Consider the following 22732-nt stretch of genomic DNA (forward strand, 5'->3'; position numbering starts at 1 on the left):
GTCAATGGAAACTGATGACATATAAAATAAGGTCATGTTGATAGAGTCAATATAATGTGGGACCCATAGTCCACTATTCCTAGTGGATCCAGCTTCTCCCCATGGACACTGAATTCTGCTCCACTGCCGGTCCACAGCAGGTGTGTCTACACCCCTCTGTCCTCTGAAGTTGAAGATGCACCCGTTTGCTTTGCTGGGAGACACAGGATGTGTAAGAGAACTCAAGTCTCCTCCTAGATGAAACTTCCAGATCCCTCAATAGGAATAGAACCCACACAGATCCCCACTGGCATTAGTCAGTGTAAACACCACATTGAAATCCATGGAGCTTCCGCCTTTCATTACAATTTCTCCTCACACTTCCGACCCAACCACTTTTGATCCTACACTCTTGCTTTTATCACATTACCCCTGCATATCTCCTTGATCCTATTTCTTTCCATTCCCCTCAATACAGTACCTGATTAACAAGGTTTGAATTCAATGGCAAAACAAGATGGCCAAAATTTAGGTAAAACCAAAATCTTCAGACTTCAGATCATACTAATATTCAGTCAAGTTCATTCTGTATTCAATATATATAAAATCAGCAGCATAAGCTAAAAAAACCCCACAGCTACTAATAATATTTAATATTTGTGTATTTATTAATAATAGTAATTAGCACTTACATGGTGCTTTACCTATTCCAAGCAATGGAGATCTGTGAACTAGTTCCACTTCACAACACTCCAGAGAGGTACATGGGTCAATATCACTAAAGATGGGGAAACTGAGAAAGAAATTCAAAGTGCCTTGCCCATGGTCACACAGTGAGTCAGTGGCAGAGTCAGAATTCAGAACCTTCTGGCTCCCACCCATGAGCTCGTTCCTCCAAACCATGCTGCCTTAAACAAAGTTGTGTTGCCACTGTGTGCCTCAGTTTCCCCATCTGTAAAATAGGGATCATGATATTGGCCTCCTTTGCAAAATACTTTGAGATCTACAGATGAAAAGTGCTATATAAAAGCTGGGTGTTTGTTTGTTATTATTTATTATTATTATTATTATTATTAAAGGCCTCTTTTCAGACTGATCCTGTCTTCCTAATTAGTCATTTGGCAAGCAATCTGAAACTTACCAGTGCACTAATGGATACTTTAATTAAAACGTTCCACAATTTCATTGTGTAATAACAATCTATTTTCAGATTAACTTTTCTCATCTTTAAATAACTCTTTTATGCCTTGAAAATGATAGTGTTTTCTAAAGCAAAAAGAAAAATCATAAAGTTCGTTCACATTGAAAACTTCCCTCAATTACTCCCCCTCAGATTTCCAAAACATTTAACAAGAGAGAGAAATTACAAGGCTACGCTCTTTCAATCATGCAAATCTCTTTTCAGCTGTCCACAAAAATCACATGCATTTCCAGCTATGTGAAGGGATATGCAGATTCAGTGAGGGGGAGAGGGAGGAGGGAGAGATTTAAAAGTGCCTTGAGCTTGCCCAAGAGAGGTAAGTAGAGTAGAATCTCACTAATCCCTACTAACTTTAGGGAGGGCAAAGAGAACCTTGGTGCGGATTTGTGAGGTCTGAAGATTACCAAGTGCTGGAATGAAACTAGTGCAGGTAATGAAATTCTACTGTACACACAGTCCGGAATGTCACCATTGCTGACCCCCAATTGTCTGCACTACTGTCTACCTAGCCATCATATTTATAATGCCCTCATCAACCCTGTTGTAGCTGAGTGCAAGCAAATTGCAAACCTGATTATGAGGATTTGCCATTGTACTGGTTATTGAAGGCTGGAGCAGCAAGATTATACTGTATGTGTCATCTATATGGAATATATAATATTATAGTGGGCTTCCCTGCCTCCCACTGTCTGGGTTGCAGGTGGGCGAGGTTTGAGAGAGAGGTGAGGTAAAGATGCATGGTAAAGATGAGGGCTCTCAGGTTGGCACACATTAGGTCTGTAAGTGGGGTGGTAAGGGAGAGGGTGGTGAGGGGAGGCACAGTCAGGGTGCTCAAGGTCTCACCTTTTGAGATGAGCAGCTGTCAGTAATTGGGGCTCTAAAGTTTGAGGCGCTCAAAATATGGGAAGGGACAGAAGCATGTGATGCAAATGTCAGTGGAGCCAAATGTACATCAACGCACCTGGGCATAGGGTGTAAAACAGCACGGAATTTGGCCCCTGCTACTCAGCTGCTTTCTGCAAGGTAGCGAGTGACAGTCTTCATGCCACACTGTAGCCAAAATACAGAGCTGTAATTTGTCTTTCACTTCGCCCTTATGAATGTCATCAAATGCTACAACCCTTCTTGCTTTCTTTTGGAACCTAATTTCTTGGGGGTTCTAAACCTGAGTTGACAGATGATACAGCAGAGGAGTTACAAGATCTTTGACGTTATTGTGATAATTTGACATTTTTGGTAAACTGGCTTTAGGGTAATCCATTGTACCGTAATCATTTGGATTATCTGTACTGAGACCCCCAGTTCTTACACTGAAACAGAAACTGTCTTCAGAAAATGCTTTTGTCAGCTAGGAAGATAATTAATCTACTGCCAGATAGGGCAATTTCTGGAGCGCTATTCTGCCCTTACACTGCTGAAAATTCAGAGCAACAGCATCCCAGTGAAGTCAATGGGCCTGATTTTGATCTCATTTACATTGATGTAAATCAGGAGTAACTACATGAAACTAATGGTATCATGTCTATGCAAAATCAGTGTTAGGGAGATCAGTGGATTTCAGTGGAGATACTTCGGATTTTGGCAGCATAAACGAGAGCAAAGTGTGGCCATTTGTGTTTAACAAGTGCTTAAATAAACCTCAAGGATGGGACTAGCTATCAACTGGTAATGTGTTCTGGAGTGCAGATGGGCAAACTTTTTGCACAACCAGATTCCCAACACTGATAATATAGACTTGATTGTCTTCTCACTTATACTGGTGTAATCCGGGAGTAACTCCACTGAAGTAAGTGCAATGCAAATCTGGTATGAATGAAGAATCAAGTCCTATGCCTTTATGACAGTGGGGAATTTGATAAAATTATGTTTCTGTGTGCAAAAAGCTGCTGAAAATCAGGAATTGTTAGTACGGGGTCAGAGCCTCAGCTGGTCTAAATCAGTGCAGCCCCATTGTCTTCAGTCTTCAGTCAACAGTCTTCAGCTAATTTATACCAGCTGTGAATCTGGCCCATTATTTGGGGGCTTTTATTTTTACTGCATCCATGATAAACATGAACAGGTACAATATACATACATAGAAACCACAGAACACCAAGTAAATCCACTAGATTATAGGAGTGAGAAGGAGTTGCATTCCGATGGATAACACTAATTCTATATAAATGCCATTTTTTATTTCAACCATTTTTAATCTTTGTAACTTAGAATTGCAATGAATTAATTATTTGGCCATAGTATTATTCATATTACTTTTTGTAGTATTCTATTCCTATAAAAATTGTAATTACCTCTGCTTATTATTGATAATGTTATTTATACAGCAGCAGAGTTTTATAAGAGGTTTTACAGTACAAGATATAGATAGATTCCCTGACATGGACTGATCCTGCCAATACTTGCTAGAGTGAGCATAGTGTTTACTATCATGGGCAAATCCACCGAAGTAATGTAGCAAGCATTATGCTGCATAGTAAGTGAATGATTGGGCTAAGGCAAGAACAGTAGGGGAAGGAGGAGAACGAGTGAAAGACCAAGGAGAGGCTAATGTGTGTGTATCAAGAGGGCAACAAAGACAGGTACTACTAATCATACTAATAAAATTATTATTATATGTGACAGTGTTAAACATTCCTTGACAGAATGATTTTGCCCAGTGATTTTGGTGATTTGGAGACTATAATACAATATGTTCCTTCTTTTAATTTAAAAAAAAAACATAGCTCTGTTAAGTAAAGTGGGGAGGCTGGTGCTCATGAAAATAATGGACAGAAAATGTGACTAAAGTAACACCTGGAGCAAGCAGATGCTATTAAAGCTTTATATCACATTTTCCCCCAATACACCTCAATTCTGACATGAATCAATCCTATTATTACAGTTAGTTTCTAGAGCACAAATTACCAAGTGTGCAAAACCATATACAAAATCCATCTTTCGGGTGAGTTGTAAAACCAACATCCTGAATAGCTCCTTAAAGATCCATACTCCATAGCCTTTGAATCACACAGGTATATAGGGAGCAGCCTGCGAGAGAAGCCAGGGAACACCCACTCTAAGTAACATATTCCTTGTACGCAGCCCAAAAATCATACAGAAGGAGGATTTGTTAATGCTGCTGGAAGCAGCATTAACTGTCCCGTGTATTCGGCGTGCTCAGTGACCTGTCCAATGATGGCTAGCTAGGTCACTGAGCACAGATGCTGGCTCAGAGCCAATGGTTGCACTGCCCCCCAGCCAGCCAGGCTGCCACTGCTGGGTGTGAGTGCAGGAGAGCAGAAAAGAACATGGAGAGTGAGCCGCTCAGTCTTTGGTCTAGGGATCCCTATTTTATATATCAGGTCAGGCACTGCCCAGTGACACATGTGCAGCACTAGAAGAGAAGCTGTATTGAAAACACAGCTCCCTTTCTCCGCAGACATTTTCAGTTGGTGTTTTCTGTTTATACCTTTCTCTATGGCAGAGGAACCCAGTATCCACTGTTCATAAAGCACTTTGAAGATAAAGGGGGTTCTAGAATTGTTAGTTATTGTATTATCATTTGTAGAATGACAGGCTATGATGTGCACGAATGTCCACTAGTGACCAGGCTGAGCAAACCAAACTCATGTCACTGGTGACCCAAGGTATGATTCAAGCCAGCATACCAGAAATGGAAGGCTAGTGCTTTTCAATACATTGTAGCATTCTGCCCAAAATGACAAGTCATTAATAACCGTTACATATGTTTCAGTGACCGAAGAAGGTCACTTGATGCAGTACATTGCCCATAAGGCCTAACCAATAACTACTATTATTTTCAAACGTTGATTGATTTCTTTTTTTACTAAACTCTTACATTTTGTGCCTTGTATTGGACTAAAGAGGTTTTTAAGTTTGTTTTTAATTTTTAATTTCCAGGTCAGCTAACATAAAATCAGTAATGGTCTGGTGCAGATTTTCTTCCTGAAATGAATGGAGAATGGGTGAAAGCAGCATTAACTCTCTCCAAATTTCACTCATAGTTTTCTTCTCTTTCCCCTCCTCCCATTTTCTTTTGCAGCAGTAAATTGGGTAACAATTTGTTCCTCCTCATTGTTATACCTCTTCAGCACTGCACGTAGGAGTGATCAATGCCAGAGCCTGCTCCCACTGAAAGCAATGAGAGCTTTGCCAGTGAAGTCAATGGGAGCAGAAGCAGGCCCTCTGTACTGGAAATTTATTTATAGATATTCTCAGTCAGGGCACAAACTTGCAACTCTTATTCACGCAGATAGTCCCTACTAGAGTGGTTAGTGCTGTTGACTTTAATAAGACTGTTTGAGTGAGGAAGGACTACTCTCAGGAGTAAGGGCTGCAGGTACTCATTTATAATAAGAATAGTGGAATATGATAGGACAAGTGGAAAGCTGAGTTCCGATCCTGGTGTACCACACAGCACTTAAGGCCCAGTCTTGCAACCTGTGAAGCACCTTCTGAAAATGACCAAGGCTCTCAATTCCTGCCCTTGAAGTCAATGGGAACTAAGGGCTCTAAGTCCCCATTTAGGCACATGCTTAGCTTTAAGCACTCGAGTAGTTACTGAAGGCAATGGGACTTAAGCACATGCTTAAGTGCGTTGATGAACCAAGGCCTAAGCACTTCTTGAATCCAAATCCTCAGCACCTTACAGGCGCTATCTCTTTCTACCTAGTAAGTCTCCAGCAATCTCTTATTCTTAAAAAGCCATCAAATCTAAATGTGTGATTGACAGTTTAAAAAGCCAAGCCAAACATATATTTTCAATCATATCTGAAGAATAATTGGTTCCCCTTGTATTTGACCACTCTTTCCTTTTATTGGGGAAAATGCATCATGTGAGACAGTCCAACACCAAAAGAAAGCATCAGACAGTCCATGTGAGTGTTCAACCTGAAGGATGAAGAATGATCTGATGGGCTTGTAAATGGCATTGTGCGGAAGCAGACTCCTTTGCTTTCCTAGGGCCTGATCTTGATGGATGCTGAGCACCCACAACTCATACCGGACAAATGCTCCCCTCAATTACACCAGTGACCATCCTGCATAATCGAAGGCAGAATTTGGCCAATTGATGTAACTGGACTTTAAGGACACTTTGCACCTTGCAGGATTAAGTTCTATGCTACCTCCCCAAACTCACTGGGTCTGATTCTGCTCTCACCTGAACCAATTTTACAACAGTGCTACTCCATAGACTGCAGTTAGTGTGTATTATTTTTATTACATTAGTGCCCAGAGAACCTAAACAGGATCAGGACTCCACTGGTATGCCAGGCACTGTAGAAACATTCAGGTCCCTCCCCTAAAGAGTTTACAGCCTAACCTGAATACAAGACCCAAGTGGGAGAACAAACAATGGAGAACATGAGGGAGGGAGAACTAGGGTAACAGTGATAGGGAGACATAGTCAAGGCCTGATCCTGCAAGCCCCACTCAGGTATCTCAAAAAGGGACTAACTGAAGTCAATGGGACTATTCGCCCATAAAGGCAACTCCGATAAGGCCTTAGAGGATCAAGACTTTAAGAGCTGCAGTAGGCAGACTGTGACACCTACTTTTTTTTTAACATTTTTGCTCAACCTCACTATAGGCTGCACTTCTCATGGAGGCAGAACTCCCACTGAAAAAAAAAAGTTTGCCTATATCAGGAATGCGTCAGAATCGGGCCCTTTATTTGTAACTTCTGTTGTGAATGATTTCTAAACAGACTACAGCATCACATCCAATCTAAAAGACAAAGATCTAATGCCAACGGGAAGAATCCTGCACTCCTTTCTCAGGCAAATTGTCCCTGGCTTTGAGTTGGGCCTTATGTGATATTTCTTTACGCCATCTTGAAAAGATTCTACTTGCCTGCTCACCTGGCATGAATCATATTTTTTGGAACAGGAGGGGAAAATATCACTTTTTTTCATTAGCATCAATCATGGTAAAGGATGGTTGGGTAGATATTGTGCATGGACTATGGAGCATTAAAGGAAATTTTTGCAAGGTTGATTTACATTAACCTCAGTGCATACAGTTTACTATCTTGCATAAAATATATTCTTGTCTTAAATAACTATTAAGTGCATTGAAAATTTGATAAAAACAAACCTTGACCGTTGACAATCAAGACTTCTCTTCCATGACCTGCTAATCTTGCCATGGTAAAGGCATGAAACATCCTTCAGTAGTGCAACAGAAGTATGCAAAAAAATAGTAAGTTCTTTGCAACAGAAATGATAATGTAGCGCTTTCATTTGAAGTAACGAATCAACTTCATTTCAGTGTTCACTAAGGTAGCTGCACAGTGCCATGTCATCAAAATGAAGACGCTCTGTCATTGTCATTCAGGAAGATTGAAATTGTAAAATCCATAACATTGTGACGCTTTTGCTTTGAAATAACAGAAAAAGAAAACATTTTGATGAAAGATGATTCTTTCCTCCTCAGTCCAAGACATAAGCCACATGATGGTTACTTAAGTAGCACTCTGTGCCATGTCAGACTCTAAGTGCCATCCGTTTTTGAAATATGATCATTAAAAACAGCGAGCCATTTATACGAATGGCCTGGGTACGCAATGTGACTGATTCGTGTGCTAAAGAAATCTGGAGTGCAAATCAAAAAAGCTTTGCAGATACTGCACACATGATTAGCTTTCAAGTTGTTTCCTCCAGCTCCCACTGTTTTTGATCTGTTGTGCACTTGGATAAAAACTAGTAACAGCAGACAATAGCCTATAAAAAAATCTCAAAATTATACCAGCGGTAGAAAAACAAACAAACAAACAAAAAGCTGCACAATGTTTTTCTGGGATATAAAGCACAGGGCTGAATTATTAGAAATTCTGAAACAGTAAGATTGTTAATAAAAGTACTTATAAAGAAATATATCTACAATATTTAATAATTTAAGGCTCACAAAAAACCTAACATTTTCTCAACAACAAAACAAAAGTTTTCTGCTATAGGGTTAAAAGCACCAAATTCACTTCACATACTAGATAACCAGATCTGTACTGATCACAAGGGAGAAATCTGAAAGTGTTTCTTAGCTAATGTTTCTAGTGCTTTAATGAAGTCATGTTTCACAGGAAAATAAATACCCCATTCATTCTTAAATACAATTACACATATATAAAATATATTGGAATAATTTCAGTTTGAAACTACAGTACAAAAAATATCCATTCATCCTCCATACACAACCCCCCTCCCAATCTTTTAATACTAAACTTTGAGCAAGTGAATTAGTTACAAATGACCCCTTTAAAATCACAGTTTGCTAAAGTAAGTGTCTACAAATAACACCAGTTTGCACTGCAATATTTACCAGCTCCTGCATCATGGAGTGTAGCTTATTCTTAGTCTATTTTAAAAATAGGTGACCCTTTGTGTCGTGGAAAAAAGAACATAAAAACGTACTCCTGGAGATCTGTTCAATTATAAAATATAGGCTGACTTAAAATACTGTCTAAGTGATACAAAAAATTATATATATATACATATATATATAATTTCCAACATCAACAAATCCTGCTGTACCTCAGAACCCAAATTCATTCCCTTTCTTACAGATCTGTTTCCCTATTGGTGTCCAGACAGAGTGCATAGAGGGATTTTCTAAGATCTAGATTGCTTTTAGCTTTGATATTGGTTTTCTCTAAGGATCCAGGGCCATTGTTGATCCCCTCACTGTTTTCCAAGTGCACAACAGATTTGTTCAGAGAGTTTTTACTGTGACTTCTCTTCAGCTCCCCCCCAGCTGAGCTGCCCTGAGCGCTGCTGGGCTCCTCCTTGAGAATAGCCTGCTCTTCGTTGTCAGTTCCTCGGTGGTAGAAGTAGTTGAAGTTGGACACGATGACAGGTACAGGCAGGGCTATGGTCAGCACGCCAGCGATAGCACACAAGGAGCCCACGATCTTGCCCCCTACGGTGACAGGCCTCATATCCCCATAGCCCACCGTCGTCATGGTCACCACTGCCCACCAGAAAGCGTCGGGGATGCTGGAGAAATGGGAGTCTGGGTCGTCCGCCTCGGCAAAGTACACGGCGCTGGAGAAGAGGATCACCCCGATGAAAAGGAAGAAGATGAGGAGCCCCAGCTCCCGCATGCTGGCTTTCAAAGTCTGCCCCAGGATCTGCAGCCCCTTGGAGTGTCTGGAGAGCTTGAAGATCCTGAAGACCCTGACCAGGCGGATGACCCTGAGGATGGCCAGGGACATGGCTTGCTGCTGGCCCCCGTTGTTGTTGCTGGCGGTGCTGGGGGTCCCGGGCTCCTGTTGCTCCTGAGCCAGCTCGGTGCCCAGGGTGATGAAGTAAGGGATGATGGCCACGATGTCGATGATGTTCATGATGTTCCTGGAGAACTCGGGCTTGCTGGGGCAGGCGAAGAAGCGCACCAGCAGCTCGAAGGTGAACCAAATCACGCAGGTGGTCTCGATGATGAAGAAGGGGTCGGACAGGCTGCTGGGGGGCTGCATCGGGGGGGCCTCCCCGGCGGTGCCGTTCAGGGCTGCCCCGTGCGGGGGCAGAGGGGCCTGCAGCTCCCTCTCGTCCCGGAACTCGGGCAGGGTCTCCAGGCAGAAGGTGATGATGGAGATGAGGATCACCAGCACCGAGACGATGGCGATGCCCCGGGCGGAGCTGGAGCTCTCCGGGTACTCGAAGATGAGCCACACCTGGCGCTGGAACTCGTTGCGGGGCAGGGGCTTCTCCTCCTCCTTGATGAAGCCCTCGTCCTCCCGGAACCGCTCCATGGCCTCCTCGCCCAGCTGGTAGAAGCGGATCTCGTCGGCGAAGACGTCGATGGAGACGTTGACCGGCCGGCGCAGCTTGCCCCCGGACTGGTAGAAGTAGAGGATCCCGTCGAAGCTGGGCCGATTCCGATCGAAGAAGTACTCGTTGCGCAGCGGGTCGAAGTACCGCATGCGCTTGTCCGGGTCGCCCAGCAGCGTGTCCGGGAACTGGTTGAGGGTGCCCAGCTGCGTCTCGAAGCGCAGCCCGGAGATGTTGATCAGCACCCGCTGGTGGTGCAGGGCGCGCTGGTTCTCCTCCTCCTCCTCGGCCGCCGCGGCCATGGCCATGCCCAAGCGGTGCCCGCCTTCCTCCGGCAGTACCATCGCCTCCTCTTCGCCCCCTCCCGGGTAGGGGCGCGGCGGCTGGGGAGGAGCAGGCGGCGGCGAGGCGCCCCGGGGAGCGGGCACCCTCCGGCTGGTGCTGCCGGTGCTGTTGCTCCTGCTTCTGCAGCCGCCGCTGCCCGCCCGGGGCTGCTCCTGCTCCGGGGCGCCGCTGCAGTCGTTCAGCCAAGCAGGGGCGGCGGCGGAGTTGGGGATGTGGTGCAGGTCGCCCCGCCGCCGCGCCCGGCCGCCTCCAGCATCCTCGCCCCCTCCCCCGATGGCCGTGGCGCCTCCGTTCTCCAAAGTCACCAGCGCGATCTCCATGGGCAGCGGCGGGAGGGTGGCGTGGGGCAGGCGGCGGGCATGCTGCGCTCCCCTCCCTCCGAGCCGGCCACCTCCGGGCTGCCCCCGGCCGCCGCCTCCGGAGCGCTAGTGCGCCGCGAAAGGCAGCCCAGCCGAGCCCCAGGGAACCGCGCGGGGACCCGGATATGAACGAGCGAGCATTAGGCTTGACGTCAAAGAGGATCCCTTCTTCCCCGCGCCCCCCAATGCAAACAACCAGCAGCCTCCCCGGTTACCAGGCTACAGCATCCCTGCCTGACAAACACAGCCCGCCCCGGCCAGCCGCCCTGCCCCTCGCCCAGCCCTGCCCCTCGCGGCGGCGGCCCCCGGGGGACAAGGGGATGTTCCCGTGCCGTGCACATTCCTCCCTGGAGTGGTAACTGCCCGGGAGTCAGGGGAGCTGAGCGGGGAGAATGGCACTACAGGTAGTTGACTTCACCGTGGAAATTCTCCCCCTCGGATCTCAGTCACTCTGAAGCAGATCCAGGAGAATCAGTGGATCTACTCCGGGTTCACACTGGTTTCACTGGGATCTGAATCTGGTCCATGGGGGGTGGGAAAGGGTTCTCAATGGAGAAATGGCAGGGAAGAAGAAGGGCAAATATGACAAAACAGGGAACCATTCTCGAGCTCCTTACTCGGCAAAGTTCCCACTAGGATCCATGGGGCAGCGATCGCAGTGGGCTTTAATGAGACTATAACCATCCAGCTCAGACCCAGAGAAAGTCTCCTTTCAGTTACAGATCCATTGATGCCAGTGCGTGTAACGGGAGAAATGGGTTGATGAGAGAAGGGTCGGCTAGACAGGACCCAGAACCGCTGTAATAATGTGATGCAAGAAAGGACATGGAAAATTGTATCTCGCATCAAAAGGGGGTATTTTCCCTTTGTGGGGTACATGAGCGATTGAAGTTAGACTATTAAGCCTGTCCTACAGTGAATGTATAGACATCGCCCCCACACCAAAACACACACAAGCTCCCTCTCTCACACACATGCCTGCACACACAACCAGTTCAGGCTGAAACAAAGGATTATACTGGCTGTCCCCATTCATGGATTATTCGTTAAAAGGATTTTATACAAAGAGGTCTGTAAAGTCTCTCCGGCTACAAAACCCCATTTACACATAATGAAAATCATAATCAGAACACACTTTGGGGATTCTTTTGGCCTTTCGATTTTTTTCCAAGTTCAGACAGAACAAAGAAATGGGGTGTTGGAGCCTACCCTGCGTTTGCTTAGCCTGCAGAAGACAAGAGTTGATATCTGTTTCAAAGCCCTCCGAAGGAGAAAACAAAATATTTTCATCCGAATACATTTCTATTTAGGATTTCAGCATGTCAACACCATTGATCATGTTTTCCATTGACATACGTTCTTAATCCATATCAAAACTTTGTAAATGTCAATAGATGTAAATTTATTAGATAAAACGGATTGAATCTATTTTCTACCTTATCACACTGAGTGGAATCAATGCTAAGATATTATTTGTTTGCCATCTTCAGTACATCTCCTCAATTTCTATATGGGATCATAATAAATATGTATAAGAATATTGTAATATTCAGTATTTTACAATGTGTTGTACCTATTTTTTAACTGCTGTGGATTTCTGGGGTTTTGAAATAATCAGGAGTAAAATATTTAATATTAAAGTGGAAAACCATTTTCCTTCCTCTGCTATGCACCACTGCAGGAACATTATTCATTACTGCATCCTTTTGTTATATTCATGTGGCTGTATAATGATGTGCCTCGTTTCACGGGGATTAATTCATTTCCACTTAATGTAAAATGTTATCTCTGTACATAACATATGCCCACACATATTAACCATTCCTGAAATAGAAAAAAAACATAATTATATTAAATGGTTGTCATTAGTGATTATTTCCCATTGACACGGTCCTGTTCTATAAATTGCCTCCCAGAGCTAACACAATATCAGTGACATGTAAGGCTATGCGGCTATAACCTAGGGTCCAATTCTGCAAACACGAGTGACTTTGCTCACGTGAGCAGTCCCCATTGAATCCAATAGGACTACCGGCCCAGGAGCAAAATTGTGTGTGTATTTGCAACATGGGGCCCTTATTTTGCAACACCAATTATTTAGATAATAATTCAAACCTGCAAAATGTATTGTAATACCTTCTGGGATATTATTTATTGCTGTGTTTGCCATCAAACAGACCTGCAAATAGCACCCAATTGGTAGCAAAGATACCTGACTCTAGCCTCCCTCCAAGAGAATAATAATCCCATTTCAAAAGGATATATCACCAGAAGTTAGCCCAGATCTCTCCGAGTCAGGCCCAGTGCTACTATTGAATCACAGGAGAGGAAAGAAATCTCCACTGTTTCCACTTTGGTGCCATGGAGCTAGCAGGCATACTCCAGAAAAGAGCTCTGGTATCTGGTCATCACTGTATACACTTTCTACACCCACTCATGAACCTCTCCCCTTCAAAAACTCACTCATACATACCCACAGACACACATCCCTGCTCACATTCACCCACTGCTACACCCATCCACAGATACATATAAGTTTCCCAAACACACACTGGATTACCTGTATACACCCACCCATACCCAGACACATCCATCCATGTATGCTTCCATGCATGCACTGTATTTACATGAACACATAAATCCACTACACCTCTGCACTTACCCACTCACATAGGTGTATGAATGAACCTCCTAACACAAATGCCACACACACATCCTATCCTCTTTAAACAGTTCTCCCACATTGCACCCCCAGTAATCCATCCATGGCATTAGGTACACCTTGACAAATACCCCAAAAGATATCCCATACATACCAACCTTCACCCTTTCATACACACGTCACATACAGATCCACACTCAGGCATATTCTTGAAGCATCCACCTATACTCACCCCCAGAAACACCCTCTGCAATTCTTCCCCTCCTCCCCCACCCCTGCCCCACTTAACATACACAGTGCAGTAATACTGTGGAGATCACAGCCTTTCCTGGCACAGCATCTAGGGGTTGATACCACTGCCTCTTTTGGGGAGCCGGGGGAGGAGAGAGTGGGGGAAGGACAGGCAGGTTTCTGCCTCTCAGAGTGTTCTGTCCTAACCCCAATCAGGGGTGAGAGAGAGCGCACTCTGTGACACACTGTACCAGCATTTATCTGATGACAGTAGGAGTTTCTACAGAATTTAAGCTTTCATTTGAAACAAAGTTCTAGCCTTCACAGTTGTGAAGGTAACCTTCTGAAGGTGAACCGATGCAGTGCTGTTTTCCTGCTTTTGGAGGCAAATGGGAATTATAGCACTAAAAGAGAGATAAGCTGTCTTCATTTAGCTCAGGTAGGGTGTTAACTCTGAAACCTAATGAAGGAAATTAAAATGGCAACATCCTTACCTCTTGCCCTGCTGATCATTTTAGCAGAAACATCCGACTTCTTTGGGATTGTGGGCAATGTTTGGGTAGAACACAACTATTTCTCTCTCCCCCGACCCCCACCAGCGTCCCAGTTTAACCATCCTGGGAACCCTCATGTCCTTGTACCATTGAGTCTGGGTCCCCTTCCTCTATACAGGGCAGGTTTTCAGGATGTTTTATGTGAGGGGGACATGATGAACAAGCAAGGAGGTGACTGGAAGCAGGGAGCAGCTCTTGTTCAGGACCCCCACATTTCTCAGTGCAGTGAGCAGTGGCTGTGTGGCTGAATGCTTTCTTGAAGGGTAGTAGTGTCTATGGAAACCCCAGGCAGAGGACATTGGATAGGGAGGGAGGCATGGAAAATAGGCTGACTTGTAGATAGAGTAGTAGTGCTGCCAATATTTTAACAAGGGGCTTTCTCAGATATGTTCCACTTCACTCAGTGATACATGTGACATTCCTTGGATAACATAACACCAACCACACTCTCATCCATACCAAAACATTCCATTCCTTCCAGCTCCATCCATGCGTCAAAGGAATCAACACTTCCACTCTTAGTTTGTCATACTTCCTGCCTCAGAGAGGTGCTACTACATGGCTCTCTTACCTATTCCTCACAGCAGGAGCAGGTGGATTGGCTTGTGGCCTGGGTAACAAACCTCCTCTGGTGGTTGGTTGGCTGGTAAATGGGATTCCTCTGGTTCTTTAGGTGGGCAGGCCCCTTCTGACTGCTGCTGGTTTCCCCGGGCCAGGGGGATGCACAGGGAAGAGCAGCTTCTTCCCCTTTGCTAAGAGCAGAGGGAAATGCCTCCCTTTTCCTGGTTTCAAAGAGTGCTACTCCCCTGGAGCACTCCCTCCCACTGGCTTGTGAGATGAGGCCTTCCCAGGGCGGAGAATCTGAAGTGTGGACAGGAAGAGGAGCCAGTGCCTGGCTGAGGCTCCCATCCTTTCCCACCAGTGCCTTGGAAAGGCCTTCCCATAGCAACAGTGCCTGAGAAAGAAAAAAAAGGTATCCCAGCTGTGATACCTCAATCTCCTCTCTAAAGGCAGGCCTGTACCCAACCCATTGTCTCCCTATACTCTTGCATACATCCCTCTGCCAGCTCCCTCCCAGGCACAGATAAATAATATAATCATACATAGATTTACCATTGAACCTCTATTTTGAAAGGTCTATATTTTTCTAAAATACAGGGAATTGCACAATGTTCCATGGAAGGATCCCCGACCCCAAGCATCCATCTTTACTTGTTTTTCAATCAGTCCAGAGTCTCCACCCTGGCCACATTCTCCATCGTGGTAGAAATGGGGATGGGAAGCATGTACTAGCTTCACAGGTCGTGCCACCTAGAGCTGGGCAAAATCTTTCAAATATTTGACCATACCAAAACATTGAGCGACTTATCAGCTTCACCAATGTGTTTGTGTCTAAAACTGATTTTTTTTAAATTCAGTACATTTTGTTTTGATATTTTCTAATCGAAAGATGTCAATATTTTGATGCAAAACATCGTTTTTGTTTAGAAATTCCCTTCCATTTTATTTTTTTTAATTAGAATCCTTTAAAAAATTCTTGACATCTAAATGAAATGTTTGTTATCCCAAACAATTTTTTAAAACTTTTATTTACTGATAGTTTTGAAAAAAAATGTTTTCAGACCAACCCAAAACATTTTTTAAAAATTTTTCAGAATTGCCTATGAACCAACCCCTGCTCCCACAACCACCAGCCTTTTGCACAGCTCAAGTGCCCCCTGCCCAGCCCTACACTCTGGACACATACACAAATAATTTTGTTTTCTTGGCTATGAATCATCTTGGGGAGACTAGCTGTTTCCAGTTTCATTTACTTGTGTGCCCATGTGCTCTTCCCCTTGATGCATCCCATCCTTACTAGTGCTGCAAAGAAATACACATGACACTGAGCTGTAACTAGCCCTGCTGAGCTCTCTCTTGATGTTGATAAGCTTTTACCATTGACCTCAGCTGGTGTAGGGGTTGGAGTGAGAGAATGGGCCTCCATTGGTAGGTGAAGTGGGGGGCAGGGTCAGCTGCAGAAGTGAGGATCTACTATACCTTTCCCCCTTGTTTCCTCTCCATTCATGCCATAGCTGACGCATAAATAACATGTCCCTCCTGGGTAAGGAAGCCATTTGAAGCAGAGAAGCTGCTGAAGGGGTTAAAGGCAAATCCATGCCCTCCCTTTGTTAATCCTCCAGCAGCTTGATCCTGTGCTGTGATGATTCAGGCCACAGAGAGAGAGAGAGTTTCTGCAAACTGCCATAGTCCCTGAGGGAGACCCCTATGCGACTCTTATTTCCTGTTCAGGAGGATTAAGTACAAGGCCATTGACAAATCACAGTAAACATCTGTACTTGAGCACTCTCTCCATCAAGGCCTAATCCACAAAGAAATTCATTAATGAATTCAAGACATTCACACTGTTCTATCTATAGCGTCTGGCTGATCCATTTTAATGTAAGCTGTGCAGATGTGTATTTCTGCACCACTGATTTTTTATTTATTTCATGTGACAATCTACTAAGTTACCCTCTTTGTCCAATGAGATGCAGAAAACTGCTATGTAGATGCATCCCTTTGCTTTTGGACTGTACACTGCATCACATACATTGATAATAGCTGAAAAGCTCTGAGAATTATAACAAAGCCAGCTGGTGTTCCTATCCTTTATATTTCCGTTCTTTAGCACCTTACCATCATTTATTATAGTATATGGAAAAGATTTAAAATCAAGATTTATTTTATTTTCTGTATTTTGCTTTGATTAAGATTATAATTCCTCAGGGATATTTTCTTTCTTAAACTGAACATTAGGCTAATGTTCTGGTTAATTTGGTACATTATGGCCAAAATGTCTAAACTTGAACATTTTTTAGGCACACATTAAAAAAGCAGCTTGATTTTTCAGAAGTCCTAAGACCCACATCTCCCTTTGACTTGAAGAGCAGCAGTGAGTGCCCAGAACTTCTGGAAATCAGGCCACTTACATACACTTATATAGTGATTTTTATCCAGAGAGCTCAAGGTACATATGAAGGAAGACCTAATGAGCCCCATTTTACAAAGGGGAAAATGGAGGTACACAGACATGAAGTGATTTGTCCAATATCACACAAGAATTCAGCAGCAGAGCTGGCAATAGAATGCAGATTTCCTGATCCAGTGTCTTACGCACTGGCCGACCCTGCCTCTTAAAACAAAACAAAAAAGAAATAGAAAATTTTTAAAATCAGGCCATCTATTACACTAGAGTGGTTCTTCTAGGTACTATCTTCTGTATAGGCCATATTTCAATATCATCCTGCTCCCACTGAAGTCTATGGGAGCTTTGTCACTGATTTTAGAAAAAGCAGGATTGGGCCCAGGGACTATTACAAATCCGGCTGTTACCGAGTATTTTCCAATCCACTCTCAAAGCTTTGGCCTCCACCAGAAAGCATGAATCATTCCGACTTGCAAACACGTGCCTGATTTTTTTAATCTCCATCCTTTTGCTACTTACAGTATATTGCTGTGATGTAATCTTTAACTCTAGGGACATGACATTGAAGGGAAATTCACATTTTTTTGCTTTTTTTTTTTTAAAGAAAAATTGCCAGAAGAATAAACCTCTACTGTCAAGTTTCAGCTGTTGCCACGTGACAGGATGCCCAACTCTGATAATAACAACTTTGATCACCCAGTTTAAATTTAAAAAGTTGAGTACTGCAAATAAGGAGTTCATGATCACTAATTTAGTCCTAAGTGGAGCCCAGGATCTGGTCCAAGAGGTAAATATAGCTGGACCGCTTGGTAATAGTGACCATAATATAATTAAATTTAACATCCTTGTGGTGGGGAAAACATCCCAACATGGCAACATTTAATTTCAGAATGGAGAACTACATAAAAATGAGGAAGTTAGTTAAACAGAAGTTAAAAGGGATAGCACTAAAAGCTGCATGGAAACTTTTTAAAGACACCATAATAGAGGCTCAACTTAAATATATACCCAAAATTAAAAAAAAAAACATAGTAAGAGAACCAAAAAGTGCCAGCATGGCTAAACACCAAAGTATAAGAAGCAGTGAGAGGCAAAAATGCACCCTATAAAAAGTGGAAGTTAAATCCCAGTAAGGAAAATAGACAGGAGCATAAACTCTGGCAAGTGAAGTATAAAATATAATTAGGGAGGCCAAAAAATAATGTGAAGAACAGCTAGCCAAAGACTCAAAAAGTAATACATTTTTTTTTGTTAAGTACATCAGAAGCAGGAAGTCTGCTAAACAACAAGTGGGGCCACTGGACTATTGAGATGCTAAAGGAGCACTCAAGGATGATAAAGCCATTGCAGAGAAACTAAATTAATTTTTTGCATCAGTCTTCATGGCTGAGGATGTGAGGGAGATTCCCAAACCTGAGACATTCTTTTTAAGTAACAAATCTGAGCAACTGTCCCAGATTGAGGTGTCATTAGAGGAGGTTTTGGAATAAATTGATAAATTAAACAGTAATAAGTCACCAGGACCAGTTGGTATTCACTCAAGAGTTCTGAAGGAACTCAAATGTGAAATTGCAGAACTACTAACTGTGGTTTGTAAGCTATCATTTAAATCAGCTTCTGTACCAAATGACTGGAGGATAGCTAATGTGATGCCAATTTTTAAAAAGGGCCTCAGAGGTGATCCTGGCAATTATAGGCCGGTAAGCCTGACTTCAGCACTGGGCAAACAGGTAAAAACTATAGTAAAGAACAGAATTGTCAGACACATAGATTAACATAATTTGTTGGGGAAGAGTCAACATGTTTTTTGTAAAGGGAAATCACCAGTCTACTAGAATTCATTGAGGGAGTCAACAAGCATTTGGACAAGGGGGATCCAGTGGATATAGTGTACTTAGATTTTCAGAAAGCCTTTGAGAAGATCCCTCACAAAGGCTCTTAAGCAAAGTAAACTGTCATGGGATAAGAGGGAAGGTCCTCTCATGGACTGGTAATTGGTTAAAAGTTAGGAAACAAAGGGTAGGAATAAATGGTCAGTTTTCAGAATGGAGAGAGGTAAATAGTGGTGTCCCCCCAGGGGTCTGTACTATTCAACATATTCATAAATGATCTGGAAAAAGGGATAAACAGTGAGGTGGCAAAATTTGCAGATTATACAAAATTACTCAAGATAATTAAGGCCAAAACAAACTGCGAAGAGCTACAAGAGGATCTCATAAAACTGGGTGACTGGATTACAAAATGGCAGATGAAATTCAATTTTGATAAATGCAAAGTAATGCACATTGGTAAACATAATCCCAACTCTACAAATAAAATGATGGGGTCTAAATTAGCTGTGACCACTCAAGAACGAGATCTTGGAGTCATTGTGGACAGTTCTCTGAAAACATCCACTCAATGTGCAGGGGCAGTCAAGTTGTACCCGCTTATTATTAATTATTATTACTATTACTGTACTATTATTATCATTATTATTATTATTATCTGACCATAGCACCTAGTATGTCAGGGATGTATTTGCTCTAGCATTGATATGGGTATATCAGAAATCTGATTAGAAAACTCTAATTTCAGAAATCTGCGAGTCAGCAATGACTAATCACCCTTAGGCAAAAATTCTCTAGGCAAGTTTTCAGGAGAGGGATAGCTCAGTGGTTTGAGCATTGGCCTGCTAAACCCAGGGTTAGGAGTTCAATCCTTGAGGGGGCCACTTAGGGATCTGAGGCAAATCAGTACCTGGTCCTGCTAGTGAAGGTGGGGGGCTGGACTTGATGACTTTTCAGGGTCCCTTCCAGCTCTATGAGATAGGTATATCTCCAAAAACCCAAGAAAATTGGAATGCAGTAAAAAAGGTTTGTCATTTATGGGCTATGGATGGGATTTCCAAAGGTGTTTAACTTCCATTTAAATTACTTTCAGTTAAGCACCTAGATGCTTTGAAAATCCCACTAGACACTAGCTGCATCTTTAAGTGCTTAAATATCTTTGGAAATGAAACTGACCCTAAGTGACTTAGGAGCACTAAAGAGCCATGCAGGCTTTTTTAGAAAATCCCACCCACATGTCACAGCTGATGTACAGCAACACTGACTTTCAATGGATCTGTGCCAATTTATACAAACCCAGGATCGAGCCTTATATGGGATTTTATGTAACAGTACGATTTAATAGTGTAGGCGGTTATCAATGATAGGCCTTGGCTACACTTGCGAGTTACAGTGCAATAAAGCCGCCCACAGTGTCGTACCTCACTCCCCGTCCACACTGGCAAGGCACGTACAGCGCTGTATCTCCCTGGCTACAGCGCTGCAGGTACTCCACCTCACCGAGAGGAATAAAAGATGCAGCGTAGTGACTACAACTCCCAGGTGTCAGTGTGAATGAGGAGTTAACTTGCTGCACTGTGATAATCCCCTTATCAAGTGGCCACTCTTCTCATTGTTGTGATCAGCTCCAGGCAAGGCCACCCGGGGGAGGGGGAGGGCAAGTGGGGCAATTTGCCCCAGGCCCCGGGCCCCACAGGGGCCCCGCAAGCCCTGGCCCGGCGGCGGTCTGGATCTTTGGTGGCATTTCGGCAGCGGGAGGCCCTTCAGTGCTGCCAAAGACGTGGAGCGACTGAAGGGTCCCCTGCCACCGAAATGCCGCCAAAGTCCCGGACCGCCGCTGGCTGAGTACAAGCACCGCAGCTCCCCCACTTTGCCCCAGGCCCCCTAAATCCTCTGGGTGGCCCTGGCTCCAGGAATGCGGAAGTGCCATTTCAAAGCTCCGTACCAGAGAGAAAAAGCAAACATTTTGCTGTTTGCTTTGAGTGAGTGAATGAGAAGCGGGGGGGGGGGGGAGGGGCGGAACTTGCAAGGCAGCGCTGACACACTCTCAGCACCCCAAAAAACATTCTCTCTCCCCCCACACTCCCTGTCAGACCCCATCCCATCCTACCCTTTTGAAAAGCACATTGCAGCCACATGAATGCTGGGATAGCTGTCCATATACACCGCTCGCAATGCCGCTGCAAACGCTGCAAATGTGGCCACGCCAGTGCGCTGTCAGCTGTCAGTGTGGACAGACTGCAGCACTTTCCCTACTCAGCTCTACAAAGGCGGGTTTAACTCACAGCGCTGTACAGCTGCAAGTGTAGCCATACCCTTAGTCTAAATCTCTTCCACTTCTGAGTGGAAAAATAAGTAATGGTAATAATAATCAGTAACAACAATTATAAATGGGAAAAGTGCTTGCTCTAAGAACTGAGCAATGGCAAGTGGGCTTCATTGCTAAAAAGTAGGACTGTTGATTAATAGCAGTTAACTCACGCGATTAACTCAAAAAAATTAATCATGATTAAAAAAATAATCGCAATTAATCACAGTTTTAATCATACTATTAAGATACCAATGGAAATGTATTAAATATTTTGGATGGTTTTCTACATTTATATATATAGTATTCTGTGTTGTAACTGAAATCAAAGTGTATATTATTTTTGATTACATTTGATTATATTTGCACTGTAAAAATGATAAACAAAAGAAACAGTATTTTTCAATTCACCTCATACAAGTCTGTAGTGCAATGTCTTTGTCATGAAAGTGCAACTTACTGATATAGATTTTTTTGTTACATAACCACTCAAAAACAAAATAATGTAAAACTTCAGAGCCTACAAGTCCACTCAGTCCTCCTTGTTCAGCCAATCGCTAAGACAAACAAGTTTGTTTACATTTACAGGAGATAATGCTGGCCTTTTCCTATTTACAATGTCACCAGAAAGTGATAACAGGCATTTGTATGGCACTTTTGTAGCTGACATTACAAGGTATTTACGTGCCAGATATGCTAAACATTTGTATGTCCCTTCATGGTTCAGCCACCATTCCAGACGGCATGCTTCCATGCTGATGATGCTTGTTAAAAAAATAATGCATTAATTAAATTTGTGATTGAACTCCTTGGGGGAGAATTGTATGTCCCCTGCTTTGTTTTACCCACATTCTGCCATATATATCATGTTATAGCAGTCTCAGATGATGACTCAGCACATGTTGTTCGTTTTAAGAATACTTTCACTGCAGATTTCACAAAACACAGAGAAGGTACCAATGTGAGATTTCTAAAGATAGCTACAGCACTCAACTCAAGGTTTAAGAATCTGAAGTGCTTTCCAAAATCTGAGAGGGACGAGGTGTGAAGCATAGAATCACAGGACTGGAAGGGATCTTGAGAGGTCATCTAGTGCAGTCCCCGGCCTCATGGCAGGACTAAGTATTATCTAGAGCATTCCCGACAGGTGTTTGTCTAACCTGCTCTTAAAAATCTCCAGTGATGGAGATTTCACAACCTCCCTAGGCAATTTATTCCATTGCTTAACCACCTGACAGTTAAGAAGTTTTTCCTAACGTCCAACCTAAATTATAGTAAAGAACAGAATTGTCAGACACATAGATTAACATAATTTGTTGGGGAAGAGTCAACATGTTTTTTGTTTTCTACTAGAATTCTTTGAGGGGGTCAACAGGGATGTGGACAAGGGGGATCCAGTGGATATAGTGTACTTAGATTTTCAGAAAGCCTTTGACAAGGTCCCTCACAAAAGCTCTTAAGCAAAGTAAGATTGCTGCAATTTAAGCTCATTGCTTCTTGTCCTATCCTCAGAGGTTCAGAAGAACAATTTTTCTCC

The 22732-nt window shown here is 43.4% G+C and overlaps 1 protein-coding gene and 1 long non-coding RNA gene across 2 annotated transcripts in view; both read right to left on the reverse strand.

Moving 5' to 3' along the window:
• LOC128842861 (uncharacterized) overlaps positions 1–8576 on the reverse strand; it is a 30577-nt gene extending 22001 nt beyond the window's left edge. Inside the window, exon 1 of the long non-coding RNA XR_008446136.1 lies at positions 7274–8576. This is a non-coding gene — a long non-coding RNA (uncharacterized LOC128842861). The remainder of the gene's footprint in view (positions 1–7273) is intronic.
• Positions 8577–8655: 79 nt separating this feature from the next.
• Positions 8656–10685, reverse strand: LOC128842857 (potassium voltage-gated channel subfamily A member 5-like). The gene has a single exon (XM_054039103.1). It carries the CDS (start codon positions 10602–10604, stop codon positions 8733–8735), a length of 1872 nt encoding a protein of 623 aa, XP_053895078.1. The 5' UTR covers positions 10605–10685; the 3' UTR covers positions 8656–8732.
• Positions 10686–22732: the final 12047 nt, after the last annotated feature.

The sequence above is a fragment of the Malaclemys terrapin genome, chromosome 1 (assembly GCF_027887155.1).
Source record: "Malaclemys terrapin pileata isolate rMalTer1 chromosome 1, rMalTer1.hap1, whole genome shotgun sequence".
In the NCBI taxonomy this organism is placed as follows: domain Eukaryota; kingdom Metazoa; phylum Chordata; order Testudines; family Emydidae; genus Malaclemys; species Malaclemys terrapin.

Bases quoted from the DNA above. Each gene is read 5' to 3' on its own strand.
- LOC128842857 (XM_054039103.1), bottom strand. From the start codon at position 10,604: ATGGAGATCGCGCTGGTGACTTTGGAGAACGGAGGCGCCACGGCCATC.